The following is a 13,355-nucleotide window of genomic DNA, read 5'->3' on the forward strand; positions in this document are numbered from 1 at the left end:
GTCAGGTTTGGGGAGCCACACTTTTAATATCTAGAAAATCTTACTATAGACATTTCACCTTCATCCATGTTCAATCGATATGACTTGATTTTTTGCCAGAAAATAAGAGGCGTAGCTAGTGGCTTTGACCCCTAAAATTTTATAATTTTATTTCGATCCCCTAAATAAAATTCCTGACTTCACCTCTACATACACCTCTACATGCAATCAATATTGATTATCTGTGATATGTTTAGTTTTGGGCATATTTGTTCCTTTGTATTGGGAACCTTTTGGGATTCTTTCTTTATTTTTTAATACTTTCCATAACAATGAAGTTTCACATCTAAAAAAAAAATCTTATATTAAATGAAATCCTATAAAAGCAAAATTATGTTCTTATTAATGAGATTTGGAAATCAGTATATTTATATTATATTTGTGTATTTTACATGTTATAGTTAGATTTTTCATATACTTATATAAATTTCAATAATTAATAATATATTATAATGATTATTAATATCACATGCATTGCACATGATTTACTTATGTTTTTTATTTTATTAGATTAAACATTTTTATTTTATGTAATTAATGTAAAGTGATATTATTCGAATCATTCAACAAATTAAAAGATATTAATTATTTTGATAATTAACATATTATAAAAATAAAAATAATAACTTTAAAATAGAATTATAGTTTAAATGAAAATAGTAACAAAATTCAAAATAATAAAATTCAAACTTTTTTATGAATTATTAAAGTTATTAATTGAATGAAAATATATAAATAAAAAATGCTAATATATATTATATTTGTATAATTAAGGTATTTTTCATGTTTGTTTTACGATCCATAATGATTAATTCTTTCAAGGTTCATTGTTGTCCCTCCTAACAATATCATCTTTAGGGTTTGAACTTGAGTTCTTTCTGGAAGTGTACAATGTGCCTTACCATTGCTTGCACCCAACACTTTCTACAAATTTATGGCCGATGCGAGTCTCATACTTGCAACAAATATTATTATGTAGGTATTTATGTCTTTGTTAATGCATCTATTTTATAGTGGTAAGTTTTATTTTTATATTATTGAAATATTAGTAAATGTATAACTCAGAATCAAATAATTTAAATCATAATAAATGTCTAATTTAGCATGAATACAAAAATATAATTTAAACTTTAATGAAATAATTTCAATATTCAATATTTAATAATAAAAACAATATTATTCTAATGTTAATTTAGTAATGTAGTGAATAATAAAGAATATTTTTGTCGGTTCAATTTTTCTTACATCGCATGCATTGTATGTGAATACACTACAACAAATTGAGGAAATTGCAACGTCTTTTTCTTTTTGGTTTTTGTGGCATTTCTAAATACCACCAAAAATAGTTCGTAGCATTTACAAATTGTTGCAAAATGAATCGCAGAAAAAGACGTCGGTAACATATAGCGTCGTTTTTATACAAAATGCTTAGCAGCATTTTACCCGTCCGTTTCTTTCTTTTTTCAGTTAGTTCAATGAACAATTCATTCTTAAATGCTTGCTTAAAAGTTGAATATTCCGACGGTTGGATAGCTCGAAATTCTGCCAACTTTTCTTCCCCTTTCTCCTACAATTTTAAATTCAATAATCCCATGAAGATACAAACAACTTGATACCAAAAAGACTCCTAAACACCCAACAAACAAAAAAGCACAATAGAATAAAACTAGTGTTCACATTATACCTTAAATCATTGCATTAAATACTAATAAGTTTTTGCATATTTTACTCATTACAACATTGCATATCCTTACAATTATTAAAAGTTAGAGAATCATACCACAATTTGGTGTGTTTCCGCATTTAGATGTGTCAATTTAAATAAATCAAATCTATCAATCTTTTTCCCTTTCTCAATCTCCTACAACATAAAATAAATTAGAAAATTTAAAAAATAATGTCAAAATTTACAAATGTCATACAACTTAGGTGGAAAATAACTAACTTTTATGTTAGCCATCCTAGCAAAGCTTTTCAATCCACAACTGTGAGTGCAATTCTGTTTGGCTTTATTGGAGATCCCAATTTGTTCTCATTTGTTCACATATCAAACAAAAAATAATGTTATTAAAAACAAATTAATTAAAATAAAAAATATGAATTGTTTTCATTACCTCTCCATTTTCTGAGCACAAAAAATTTACCAAAATCTCATATTGCTAACACCGCATTGTACGTTCCATTTTATGACCATATAATCAACATCTCGCTTGAAATGCTCCTTTTTCAACTTATAATCTTTCCATTTTTTGGCCAATGATGATTTAATATACTAGTTCAAGATCTCAAGCGAAAACCTAACTTATGATAAAAGGTCATGCTTTTGTTAATATTTATATGAAACCAAATTTCAAGAGCAGAAAAACTTACTAAATGTAAATACCTTCACTAAAACCAGTGCCTCCTTTTTTTCTTTTTTTCTTTTTGTATATGGCTCCATGATTCGTAATAGATTAAACAATAAAATTTCTTCGTGCCACCATACCTAAAACCCAACAACTGTTTATGCTTTTGGGCTAATTGGCTGTCCATATTCATTTGATGAAACGACAATATGCTCTTCAAGTTCCATTGTAATTAAAGCTGTTAATATCATACGCCCTCTAGCTCTATGTTGGTCGTTCGCATCAACTATGAAGAAGAAAATTTTCTTTAAGATTGATGAGTTTTTTTTTTAATCCATAATAATGAAATTAGTTTACAAATCTCACAAAATATGGTACCTAAATTCAAGTTTGTTTGAACTCCACTCTCGGTAGCCTCATTGGCATTTGGATTCTCAACTCTATTACTTAAGCCTTCAGGGCCAACACCTTGTGATTGTGAAGGTGTACAAATAATATTCAAATCATCGAATATTCTCCTCGACATAATATCTACAAAAATTTCAAAAAAAATGTAAATAAATTAAACAATATAAGCAAGTTCAACCATTTAGGACTATAAAGCAAGACTTATCAACACAAACATCACCACCAACAACAATGTTAAATAAAACTATAATATCAAAATGTAAATTATGGAACATATGCACATAAACAATAATAAGAGAAGGGGGAATTTTTTACATTCCGACTTAATTCTACGCACACACTTATGGGTCATAAATATCTTCATCAACATCTTCACAAATCCATTGAACTTTTGTACTAGTATTAAGGATATTTTCATCCAAGTTTTGATCAGAAAAAGGTAAGCATTCAAATTGCGACACATCATTGTTTCTGCTCTCACCATCCATGTCAAACAAGCCACTAAGAGTGTTACGAAGTACAACAAACCAACCATTATCAATCAAACTTTTTGAATAAAAAACCTTGTTAATTAATTATTGTCTAGTGTGAATTAAATGAGAAAAATTCACCAATGTAAAACCAAACTGATCTTTTCTAATCCCTCTAGTAGTAGTTACATCAGGCCAATCACATCGAAATAACACAACCTTCCACTTGCCATAATAAGCCAATTTACTTTTAAATAAGAAAGTTTGGGCTAAATTATGATGCACGAGCTTAAAATTTTTGCTCGATCTATTTAATCTTATTTCAACATCTCCTAAATATCTTAAGAAAAAATTCATACACTCCTTTGCTAAATTTCCTTAAGTATTTGAGCCTTCTGAATATTGTTTGTTATGACAATAAGATTTCAACTTTTCCAAGAAAATGTGGTGCAATTATTTCAATAGGTAAAAAACAATCATATACTTCATAACATAATGAAAATAGTTATTAATCAATACCTCTCTAATGGGTACATCCATCGATAAAAAATAGATCTATTGACTGTTGCTTCATATAGGAGATGGATTACCAAATGCATTATTATAGTGAAGAATAAAGGTGAAAAATCTTCTCCAAATAGCATAATGTTAAAGCTACTCGATCTTGAAGTCTTTTAAGTTCCTCAACATTAAGAACTTTGCAATTAATAACTTTCATTATATTTGAAAGTTCAAATATAGAAAGAAGTTAAGTTCTTCGATATAAAAGAACATAAGGCAAGTGGCAATACATTTTGCACCAAGATGTGATAATCATATGCTTTCAAATAATAAATTTTTTTATCTTTCACATTTACAAATCATGATATATTTGAGGCATATGCATTTGGTACTTTGTTATCTTTCAACACTACACAAAACAATTTTTTCTCTAATTTAGACATCCTAAAAAAAGAAAGCGACAATTGTGATTTACTATTGAAAGTAATTGTGGATGAAGATCATGTTGGATTCTCATGTCAACTAAGTTATGAGTTTTCCTTTGATTTCTTATCAATATTCAAAATTGTTCCAATAATATGCTTAAAAACATTCTTCTTAATATGCATAACATCAAGATTATGCCATAATATCTTATGCTCCTAGTAAAACAACTCAAAAAAAATACTTGTTTTTTCCCTCATAAATCTGCCTCATTTGGATTATCTTTTTCATCAGATTCATCACCACTTTAATGATCAACATCACCACCTTCATACACCTTTCTCAATCTTTTCTTTGTTTGTGTGTTAGGAGGTTGATTCATCTTTCTATATGTGAAGTTGATGTATTTCAATATCAATAAGATATCAAATCCCACAATTTGCGTTGGTGCATCTCTAAACTCTTTTTTACCGTCAAATTCAGTTTTCTGAAATCTAAATTTATGGTTTTTATCCAACCACCTATGATGTCCCACATATGCCCCCTTAGAATTTTCAAAATTTGAAATTTTATATATAAATTACCATGTATTTTAGATTTGGTGTTTATATTGTATAACATTCACCCCCTTGGCCAAATTGTATTTCATACAAAGTTGATCGAGATCGATCTCGCATCCATGGAGATAACCTCACAATTGAGCATTATTATCGGTTTGATATATTCATTGCTGGTATCGATTCATTGCTAACAAAAATGAATTCTCGCTTTAATGATGAAGTAGTGGAGTTACTTGTTCTTAGCTCCGCATTGGATCCACGCGATAATTACAAAGCTTTTTCGTGTAGAAGATATTTGCAAGCCTATAAATGATTTTTATCCAAACAATTTTACAAAGTAAAAAAAGCTACATATGAAAATTCCATTAGAGCATTTTCAACTTAATGCTCATCAAAGCACAGAGTTGCAGAAAGCTTCTACAGTTGTCGAGTTGTGTTAAGTGCTAGCTAAGACAAATAAGTCAAGTATTTATCCTCTTCTTGATAGAATTATTTGTCTTGTGCACTCTTCTCATGTCTATTATAGGTTTGATATATTTATTGTTGGTATCAATTAATTGTTAACAGAAATGAATTCTCGCTTTAATGACGAGGTAGTGGAGTTACTTGTTCTTAGCTTCGCTTTGGATCCACGCGATAATCACAAAGCTTTTTGTGTGGAAGATATCTGCAAGTTTATGAATGATTTTTATCTAAATAATTTTATGGAGCAAGATAAGCTACATATGAAGATTCAATTGGAGCATTTTCAACTTAATGCTCATCAAAGCACAGAGTTGTAGAAAACTTCTACAATTACGGAGTTGTGTCAAGTACTAACTAAGACAAATAACTTAAGTGTTTATCATCTTCTTGATAGAATTATTCATCTCGTACACTCTTCCCGTGTCTACTGCAACAACCAAACAAGTATTTTTTAGCCATGAAACTTGTGAAGAAAAGGCTCCGCAACAGAATGGAGGGTGTTTTCTTTTAACTTACTTGGTGGCATACATTGAAAAAGAGATAGCTGGAGAATTTTCAACAGATTTTATCATTGATGAGTTCGATCTTATGAAAAAGCGGAGGGTGCAATTTAAGATGTTTAGTATTGAAAAATAGGATTAAGGCTAATTTTTTTAAACTATTTAAAATTTATGAAATTATATTTGTTTTATCAATACTAGGAATCCTAAATTGATGACATTTTAATTGAAATAAAATACAGACTAAGGAAAATATAGGTGAATTGGTATTTAAAAAATCTATACAAACTTTTCTACAATTCAATTTATAGTGGTTCGGCTTCTATTGCCTACCTCCACCGAATTGGTATACATCAACTAAGGGTTTCCTAAATCACTATGCTTGAATTTTTACCTTTTAAGGAAAATATATAACATTTATAATCCCTATCTTTTTTATAAAGCGAACTTTCCCCTTAATTTTTATGACTTAACTAGAATCATCTAGCTTTTATAAGATTCAACTAGCAATTGATTGTGGTTCAAATGTATACATCAAATTTTAATTTTGATTCAATCATACACATTTTAAAGAAATAAATACATCAATTTATTTTTATATTTGATAAATATAATTATATATGCATACAATATATATAACATGAAATGATGTCAAATCAACAATTGTGTTAATAATTTGTAAGAATTGTATCAAATCAAAATTTCATATATAAAATTGTACAAAATTAAAATCCATGTATAAAACTGTACATTAGATCAAAATCCATGTGTTAATAAAGTTCGAGTCTTCCAAGCCCAACGGGAAGAGAAATGGTGGGAAAGATGAAGAGGGACAAGATGGGCATGGCAATGACAACGGTGGCAATAGGAAACCACGAAATGAGAAGTGGAAAACTAACAACCTGAAGGAGAAAGGAAGCAAAATAAAAATGCTCCATTTGTGACAGTCCACATATGGTAAGAAACTATCCGACGAAATCATTGTTTTCAACTACCCAAGGGGATGATGAGTTGGAAAAAGAAGCCATGAGCTTGGTTCGATCATGAAGGTTGTTGAAGCTAGGGAGGCCAAAGGGAGCGAGAAGAAGCCAGTGAAGTGCTTTTTATGTTGTGGGCTGCATAGGTTGTGGGACCATCTAAAGCGATTTAAGCTATCCACGATTAGTAAAGGAGAGAAAGCGAAGCCCAATGAAAGTAAGGCTTCAAAGCTTGGGTCAATGACACTTATTCCTACAAAGAGTAATAGCAGGTAAGTAAAGTTGATGTTTGTGGACATCAAAATTGCAAGCCAGAGAAGTAGTACTCTTGTTGATATGGGAGCATCAAACTTGTTCATATCAGAGAAAACCACGAGCAAACTTGGTTTCTCGATTAGAAAGTCTAATAAGAAGATCAACATGATACATTTGAAAGAGGTCCATACTATAAGAGTAACATGAGGAGTTGAGCTACAAATCGGCGAGTGCAAAAGAAAAAAAGATTTTGAGATAATCCACTTAGATGATTACGATTTTATTCTTGGCTTAAACTTCCTTGACAGGATTAAGGGGTGTCTTTTTCCTTTTACTAATTGCATTTAAATCTTTAATGATCCAATATCACGAACTATTGTGCTAGTAAATCAAAACATGAGGGTTGGGACCAAGGTATTGTCGGCAACCCAGCTACCCGAGGATGTTTCGTATGAAAAGAACATTGGCTCGATAGATTAAAATGCTGAAAAAACCCCTTTGAAAATGCTAGTGGAACAGAAAACCAATAAAAAGCCGGTTGAGCTATTAATGGAGCTATCACCTATGAGAGAGGTGGGTTGTGCATCAAACTTTAGGGGTAAAGTAGTAATGCAAACTGAAAATTTAAGACGAGTAAATACAACAAGCGAGGTACATTTCAAACACCTTAGTAGTGTTTTTCATTTTGACTTACCATTAGCTTTGTAAAAACATAAGGGCCCTTTCAGAGTTTTGAAGTGAGTAAGCTGAGGGGCTTACAAACGAGAGTTAACAAGAACACTCAAGGTTAACTCGATGTTTAATGTGGGCATGCCGAAGTAGATTCGCGCAGATCAAGGGAATCTCAATCAAGGTAAGTCACAATGTGGGTGAGTAAAAGCGGCGTGCTCTTGAGAACGAGATGTACCAACGAGTGAAATGATTTGAGTTAAGAGACGATAAAAGTTGAGGCAAAGGTTCTGAGCGACGGGACTAGTGAGACTAGTCAGGAAGGGCTAAGGCGTTGAGAAAGTTTTGAGGCAAATCAAAACAATGTCATTTCGAAAACGCAATGAGGGCGTTACGAAAATGGGTAGGGGAGAAGTCACGAGTCGCTGTTCAAAGCCAATGACCAAAGCACAAGGAGTGTCCCATGGAGGTTTACATATTAAATGATAATCATTTAACCCACTTGAACTGACTCAATTCGAAGAACAAGTGACGAAACACATCCACTTGAAGTCTTGGTGGCCTAACGAAGCACTTTTGAGAAATTAAGGCTACCTTAGTAAATAAGAAAAGTAATTTTAAAAGATTTGTAATCCGATAAAATTTGTAATCTTGAGATTGTGTAAATCCCTTAATTATAGATAGGCTTCGATTTGTCCATTGAAGTAAATCTATACTGTCTGTTTTGGGGAAGCTCAATTACAAATAGTGTCTCCCCTTCATTTGTAATCATCAATTGTATTTTATTCTTTGAGTTAAAAAATATATTGAGAGCGTTTACTCAAACACCTTGTGCATTGCTTTTCTGCTCTTTCTTTCATCTTTGAGATTATGTCTGCTATATTTTAGTGCCTTAAGAATTCTGCGAGAATCATCACTTTACGAGAGTTAAGCTGACTTAAGACGCATTTGAAAAGAAGGAATTACCTAAGACCGCACGAATTGTGAACGAAAAGTCTAATCATGTGACACTAGTATATTCTATATACTTGATAGATTATAAATAGATTTTGAGAATAGTGTCATATTTATTTTTTGTCACATCTATAATTTATTTAGTAACTTGGCCCTATATTTTAAGTTTGTTATGTCATTTAAAATGATAAAGAAAGCTCGAGCCCTGTGTAGTATATCCTCCATCTACAAACTTTTATCATTCAAAATTCAAAACTACTCTTTTAATGGCATTTTAATAATTCAGTCCTTCACCTTTGTCAAAATAAAATATTTTTAAAAAATTGTTCATCTTGTAGGGCTTTGTCCCTGTTATTCTCTCTTAAAAATCAGTAACTAAATTAAATTTTTAATTTGTACTTAAATGTAAAAAAAAATCTATATTTTGGGTTCTTTAAAGAAATTTCAATTTAGGTTATTTTAGCACACAAATTTCAGCTTTAATTCTCAAATTTTTCAGTTTTATCTCGTCCATTAATACAAATTCCCTTGGACCCGGCCAAGAACTTCACTAAATGGATTTCTTGTTTGAGCTCATGAAAGCAAACAAAATTTGCCGAAAGTCTAAAACCTAAATGGCTTTCAACCCACACTCCAAGTACAAATCTTCTTCATTCTAACCGCTCACCTAACCAAGAATTTTGAGCATTATGTGGAAAGCACCTTTACATATCTTATTAATTTGACAATTCACAAAAATTTTGGCATTTATCTAATGATCTAATGATTGTTGTACAATATATACAAAGAAAATTAGAATACTAAATATATATATATATATAAATTCCTAAAAGATTGTTCAATACCTATGTGTTGTTTTAACTTAAAAACATATTTAAAATTATTGAAGGATCATGATCAAAATTTGCTATAATTATTATCGAAACTCTTCAAGAAATTAAAATATAATTTCTCAAAAGAAGAATGAATTGATAAATGTTTATCAAAATCCATTCAATTGATCTTGTGATGTTATCATGAAAGAAAGTAGATACACACTATACCTTTCTTTCCCTTTTACTAAAGTTCCGTCTCACTAAATCTTCTCGATGAGATTTTTAATGAGAATATGTTTACCTTTCTTCCTTCACTAATTTTTTATCACAAGATTTTTAGAGTGTTATAAGTATTTTATTGTGAAATAAACGTTTATCAAGAAAAGTTTTAACTCTAATGTCGTAAAATTTTATTTCATTTGAAATTTTTGTATTGATAAATAAAAATAAGGACTTCTCTTTACTGTTCTGTACCTTCTTTACATTATATTTTATAACAAAAATTAAGATTTTACCAGTCCAAAACCAGTTTTATAACGGTTGGTTCATCGGTTCTTGATCTGGTTTTTTCCACACATCTAATAACTATTTTATCTGAATTCAGGTGGAAGTTGTTAGATGGATGTTGAGAGGCCATATGGGTTAAAAAAATAGATGTTTCTTATCGAACTTGGACTTCCTACAGCAGTTGGAAGTTGGGACGTAGAATGTCCACAACCAGCAATAAAAGATAATTGGAGAAACATGCAGCTCACAAAATTGATACTACACCAATAACAAATTATAACTACGAATGCTATAAAACAAACCTCGTCTCCCTGGCATTCGACAAAACAATACCCGTAGTTGGAGCATGACCCACACTCTGCTGTACCGATAGGGACACCAGAAATTAACTATGCAAGCAAAGATCATATGATTTGGAAGATCTAAATCAAGCCACTTCGACTGCTAACGTGATAAAATATCTGATATTCGATCTTGTGCATCAGGAGGTATCTCCCTTCCAGGGACTTGGACTTTTAGAAGATTAGCATACCTGTCAAAACGAAGCATAATTTGTCACTTAACTAATGCCAAATATTTTGCGTCAACTAGAAGAAATTAGTTACGCTACTTACTCTGCAGCTGTAAACAAGTGCTCGTGCTCGGTAATGAAGGCAAGCAAGGCCTGCAATCAAGGAAAGTATGAATCAATTGGAATGGCAAAAAAGTTTATTCACCAACAACAAAATGGACTACGAGTTCCAATAGCTTGCCTCGAATGGCATATTTAACAGTTCATAATAGGTTCGGACATGATCAAGTCTCTGTTGTACAGCTTCGCTGTCAATTGAAGGGATAGCTGCAAGGGCCTGTAATGACAGCAGAGATGGTAAAATCAGGATCATTTCATACATGCAAAACCTAAATCAGAAGCATACATCTGAACCAGTTGAATTTCGGAAAAGCTTTGGAACTTATTTTCATTCAAACTCTCGGAAAAAAATTAAGACCATAAAGCAAAACCAAGCAAGGCTGCAGGGAAGGATAGGGTTATGCGACTGATGCTAGAATAATGTATACCCTTTTTCATAAGAACCAATTATCCTTTTGTATGAGAAAAGTAAAGGTAAAAAAGATGAAAGCGAGGAGAAAGAGTAAAATGATTTTTGCACATACGGAACTGTACTTTCTCGGACAATTTTTACTGCTTGGAGGGTCACATTCGCATGGCCAAAAATGTGTATGACTTGGGTGTCAGACATGGTTCAAGAAAAATGAAGAGTCGGAGCAACATAAGACAAGATGAGAGTTTGCTTGTAAGGCAAAATTCAAGACTGTAATCTTCATATAAAGAAAACTTGAGAATGGACTCAACAGACGAGAAAATCACAACAGAATTGCATAGTAAAGCGGATGAGCTAGAGAAAAAATGGGAATACTGTCATATTATTTCAAGCACCTTCAAAGATAAAATAAATGCCATCCCACTACCCCACCCCATCCCATCCCATCTGAAAATAAAAAGACATACTGACCTGTCCTAGAGCAATTGAATTCCGACATATCTGCTGAACTCCAAACAAATTGATCGATTTCATGTCAGCCAAAGCCTAATCAGAAGTAATTTCACATTGTTAGAGGAATAGAGATAATACACTAAATAAAAACTAATGTGAACAATGATCAAATTAGAATCAAAGTTAGTAATGAACTCCAACCTTAAGTGATGCATTTGCAGCAATGCTACATATTCCACCAAAAATATAATTACGCTTCACTCCAGCAACAAAAGGAGCTATTTCCTCATCCCTGCGTGTTATCTATACACAGAGAAAATGGAAAGTCAAATTTAAATGATGCTTCTCATTAAGAGTCATCAAAGGTAAAATCAAGCAGCTGACCCAAGCTGCTTTTTATTTTTAGAAGAAGTTACAGGGAAACAATGCCCACTACTTACCAAATAACCATAAAATTAAAAAAGACTATGTAAAAATAAACAAATAAATAAGATACCAAACAAACAGCTGAACATGAAATGGTATAAGAATCCTTCATATTAAGCCAACATTCAAATTGAATGTCCCCCATGAGGTTTTACCCACTGAGTACATAACAACTTGATAGATTATAGGAGTCCATATTTCCAGACGTGGGTGTCAGTGTTGGATGTTGATATCCATCCTTCATGAGTATGTTTAATTTATTTCTAATTTTTTCAATGTATTTGAAGATTCCTTGGAAAGTCATATTCCCCATACCCTATTCAACTATATGTTTGAACATAAGTATTGGATGTGGGTACTTCAGAAAAGGAAAAGATAGAGCAACAGAGTAAAGGAGCATGGACTGATGGACAATTATCATTGGAAGTTTAAAACTGAAACAAGCTACAAGATAATAAGTAATGGAGAAAACAACCTGTGCAGTAAGTGAAATAACAAAGTCATCAGGCTCTTCCGCATCCTGGTTGTCCAGGTATTCCCTAGATGTCATTTCCTGTTGAAGCCATAATGCTTGGTTACCTACAGGTGCCTTCACCGCAATAGTAATTCTCCAGGTATATCTAAAATTAAGCTATTTGGACAAACCTGCAAGTGGAAAATTGTCTCCAGCTGCATCTCCACGCGTAAAACTTTCAAGCAATCGATAGCTAGTTTTCTGTACTCATCTGCAAATGATGCCAGATCCCTAGCTGGTGAACTGCTTGTTTGTTTATTGCTAGGCTTGCCACTCTCCACATTGTTTGGTGCTGCTAGTGGGGTCGACTGTACAAGTCTACATATTCAATACATATTTTTTAAAAATGTATGAGATAGCAGAAAATATATTGGATAGGAAGTTACTCAAAATCATATTTGTCTATCATGACATCATTCTTGAAGAAGGATCTATTATTGAAATGATGTACATTGGATAGGAAGATATTATTCTTTGTATATATACGGCAGGAAAAAGAAAGGGGGAAAAGATTGTGAAATTAATGCTCCATAACATTTTATTTTCCTTTGATGCAAAGATCTATTCAGTTGCACATACAGCTTTAGGTTTAGAAAAATCGATTTCCTATCATGACTCCTATATACAAAATATTCGGTTACAAATATTAATCTCATTACCTCACCAATTATTTGGATCTAGAAATACGTGGTTGAATCACATAGAAGAACAAAAAAAGCTACTTTCTAAACTTATAGGGGTATCATAAAGCTTTGGTACATGTAGGTAAACATCAAGATCCATGTGCTAGAATCCAGGGAATAGATCTCAAGCTGCGCATGTCAATTTTATTAATAACTCCCTATATCCTCATAAACTACTTTTAACACCCACTGTTGCTTCACGAACATTGCATATTAATTCCAATACCAACTCAAGCCAGATGAAAGAACTTGCCTTTCGATGGAGTCTGCAACATACTCCAATGAATCACTGAGGGATGCCAGCAAAACAAGTTTATGGTCATCACGGATTAGATTATCCTGCAGAAA

The 13,355-nt window shown here is 31.8% G+C and overlaps 1 protein-coding gene across 2 annotated transcripts in view; it reads right to left on the minus strand.

Annotated features, from left to right (window-relative positions):
* Positions 1–2,341: 2,341 nt before the first annotated feature.
* The window catches only part of LOC107904245 (exocyst complex component SEC8), a 28,585-nt gene continuing 17,571 nt past the window's right edge, over positions 2,342–13,355 (minus strand). The window contains exons 20-29 of one of the 2 annotated variants that reach the window (XR_001686171.2): positions 13,261–13,346; positions 12,456–12,642; positions 12,286–12,363; positions 11,586–11,687; positions 11,403–11,477; positions 10,641–10,736; positions 10,503–10,552; positions 10,191–10,420; positions 2,763–2,915; positions 2,342–2,670 (exon numbers count right to left, since the gene is read on the minus strand). Coding sequence is in view for 1 of the 2 variants with exons in the window: in XM_016830555.2 (XP_016686044.1) it covers positions 10,333–10,420; positions 10,503–10,552; positions 10,641–10,736; positions 11,403–11,477; positions 11,586–11,687; positions 12,286–12,363; positions 12,456–12,642; positions 13,261–13,346 (762 nt within the window). In the remaining variant the exon portion in view is untranslated. Of the gene's footprint in view, positions 2,671–2,762; positions 2,916–10,023; positions 10,421–10,502; positions 10,553–10,640; positions 10,737–11,402; positions 11,478–11,585; positions 11,688–12,285; positions 12,364–12,455; positions 12,643–13,260; positions 13,347–13,355 lie in introns of those variants that run through there. The other variant, XM_016830555.2, reaches the window with a different exon arrangement.

The sequence above is a fragment of the Gossypium hirsutum genome, chromosome A05 (assembly GCF_007990345.1).
Source record: "Gossypium hirsutum isolate 1008001.06 chromosome A05, Gossypium_hirsutum_v2.1, whole genome shotgun sequence".
Lineage (NCBI taxonomy): Eukaryota > Viridiplantae > Streptophyta > Magnoliopsida > Malvales > Malvaceae > Gossypium > Gossypium hirsutum.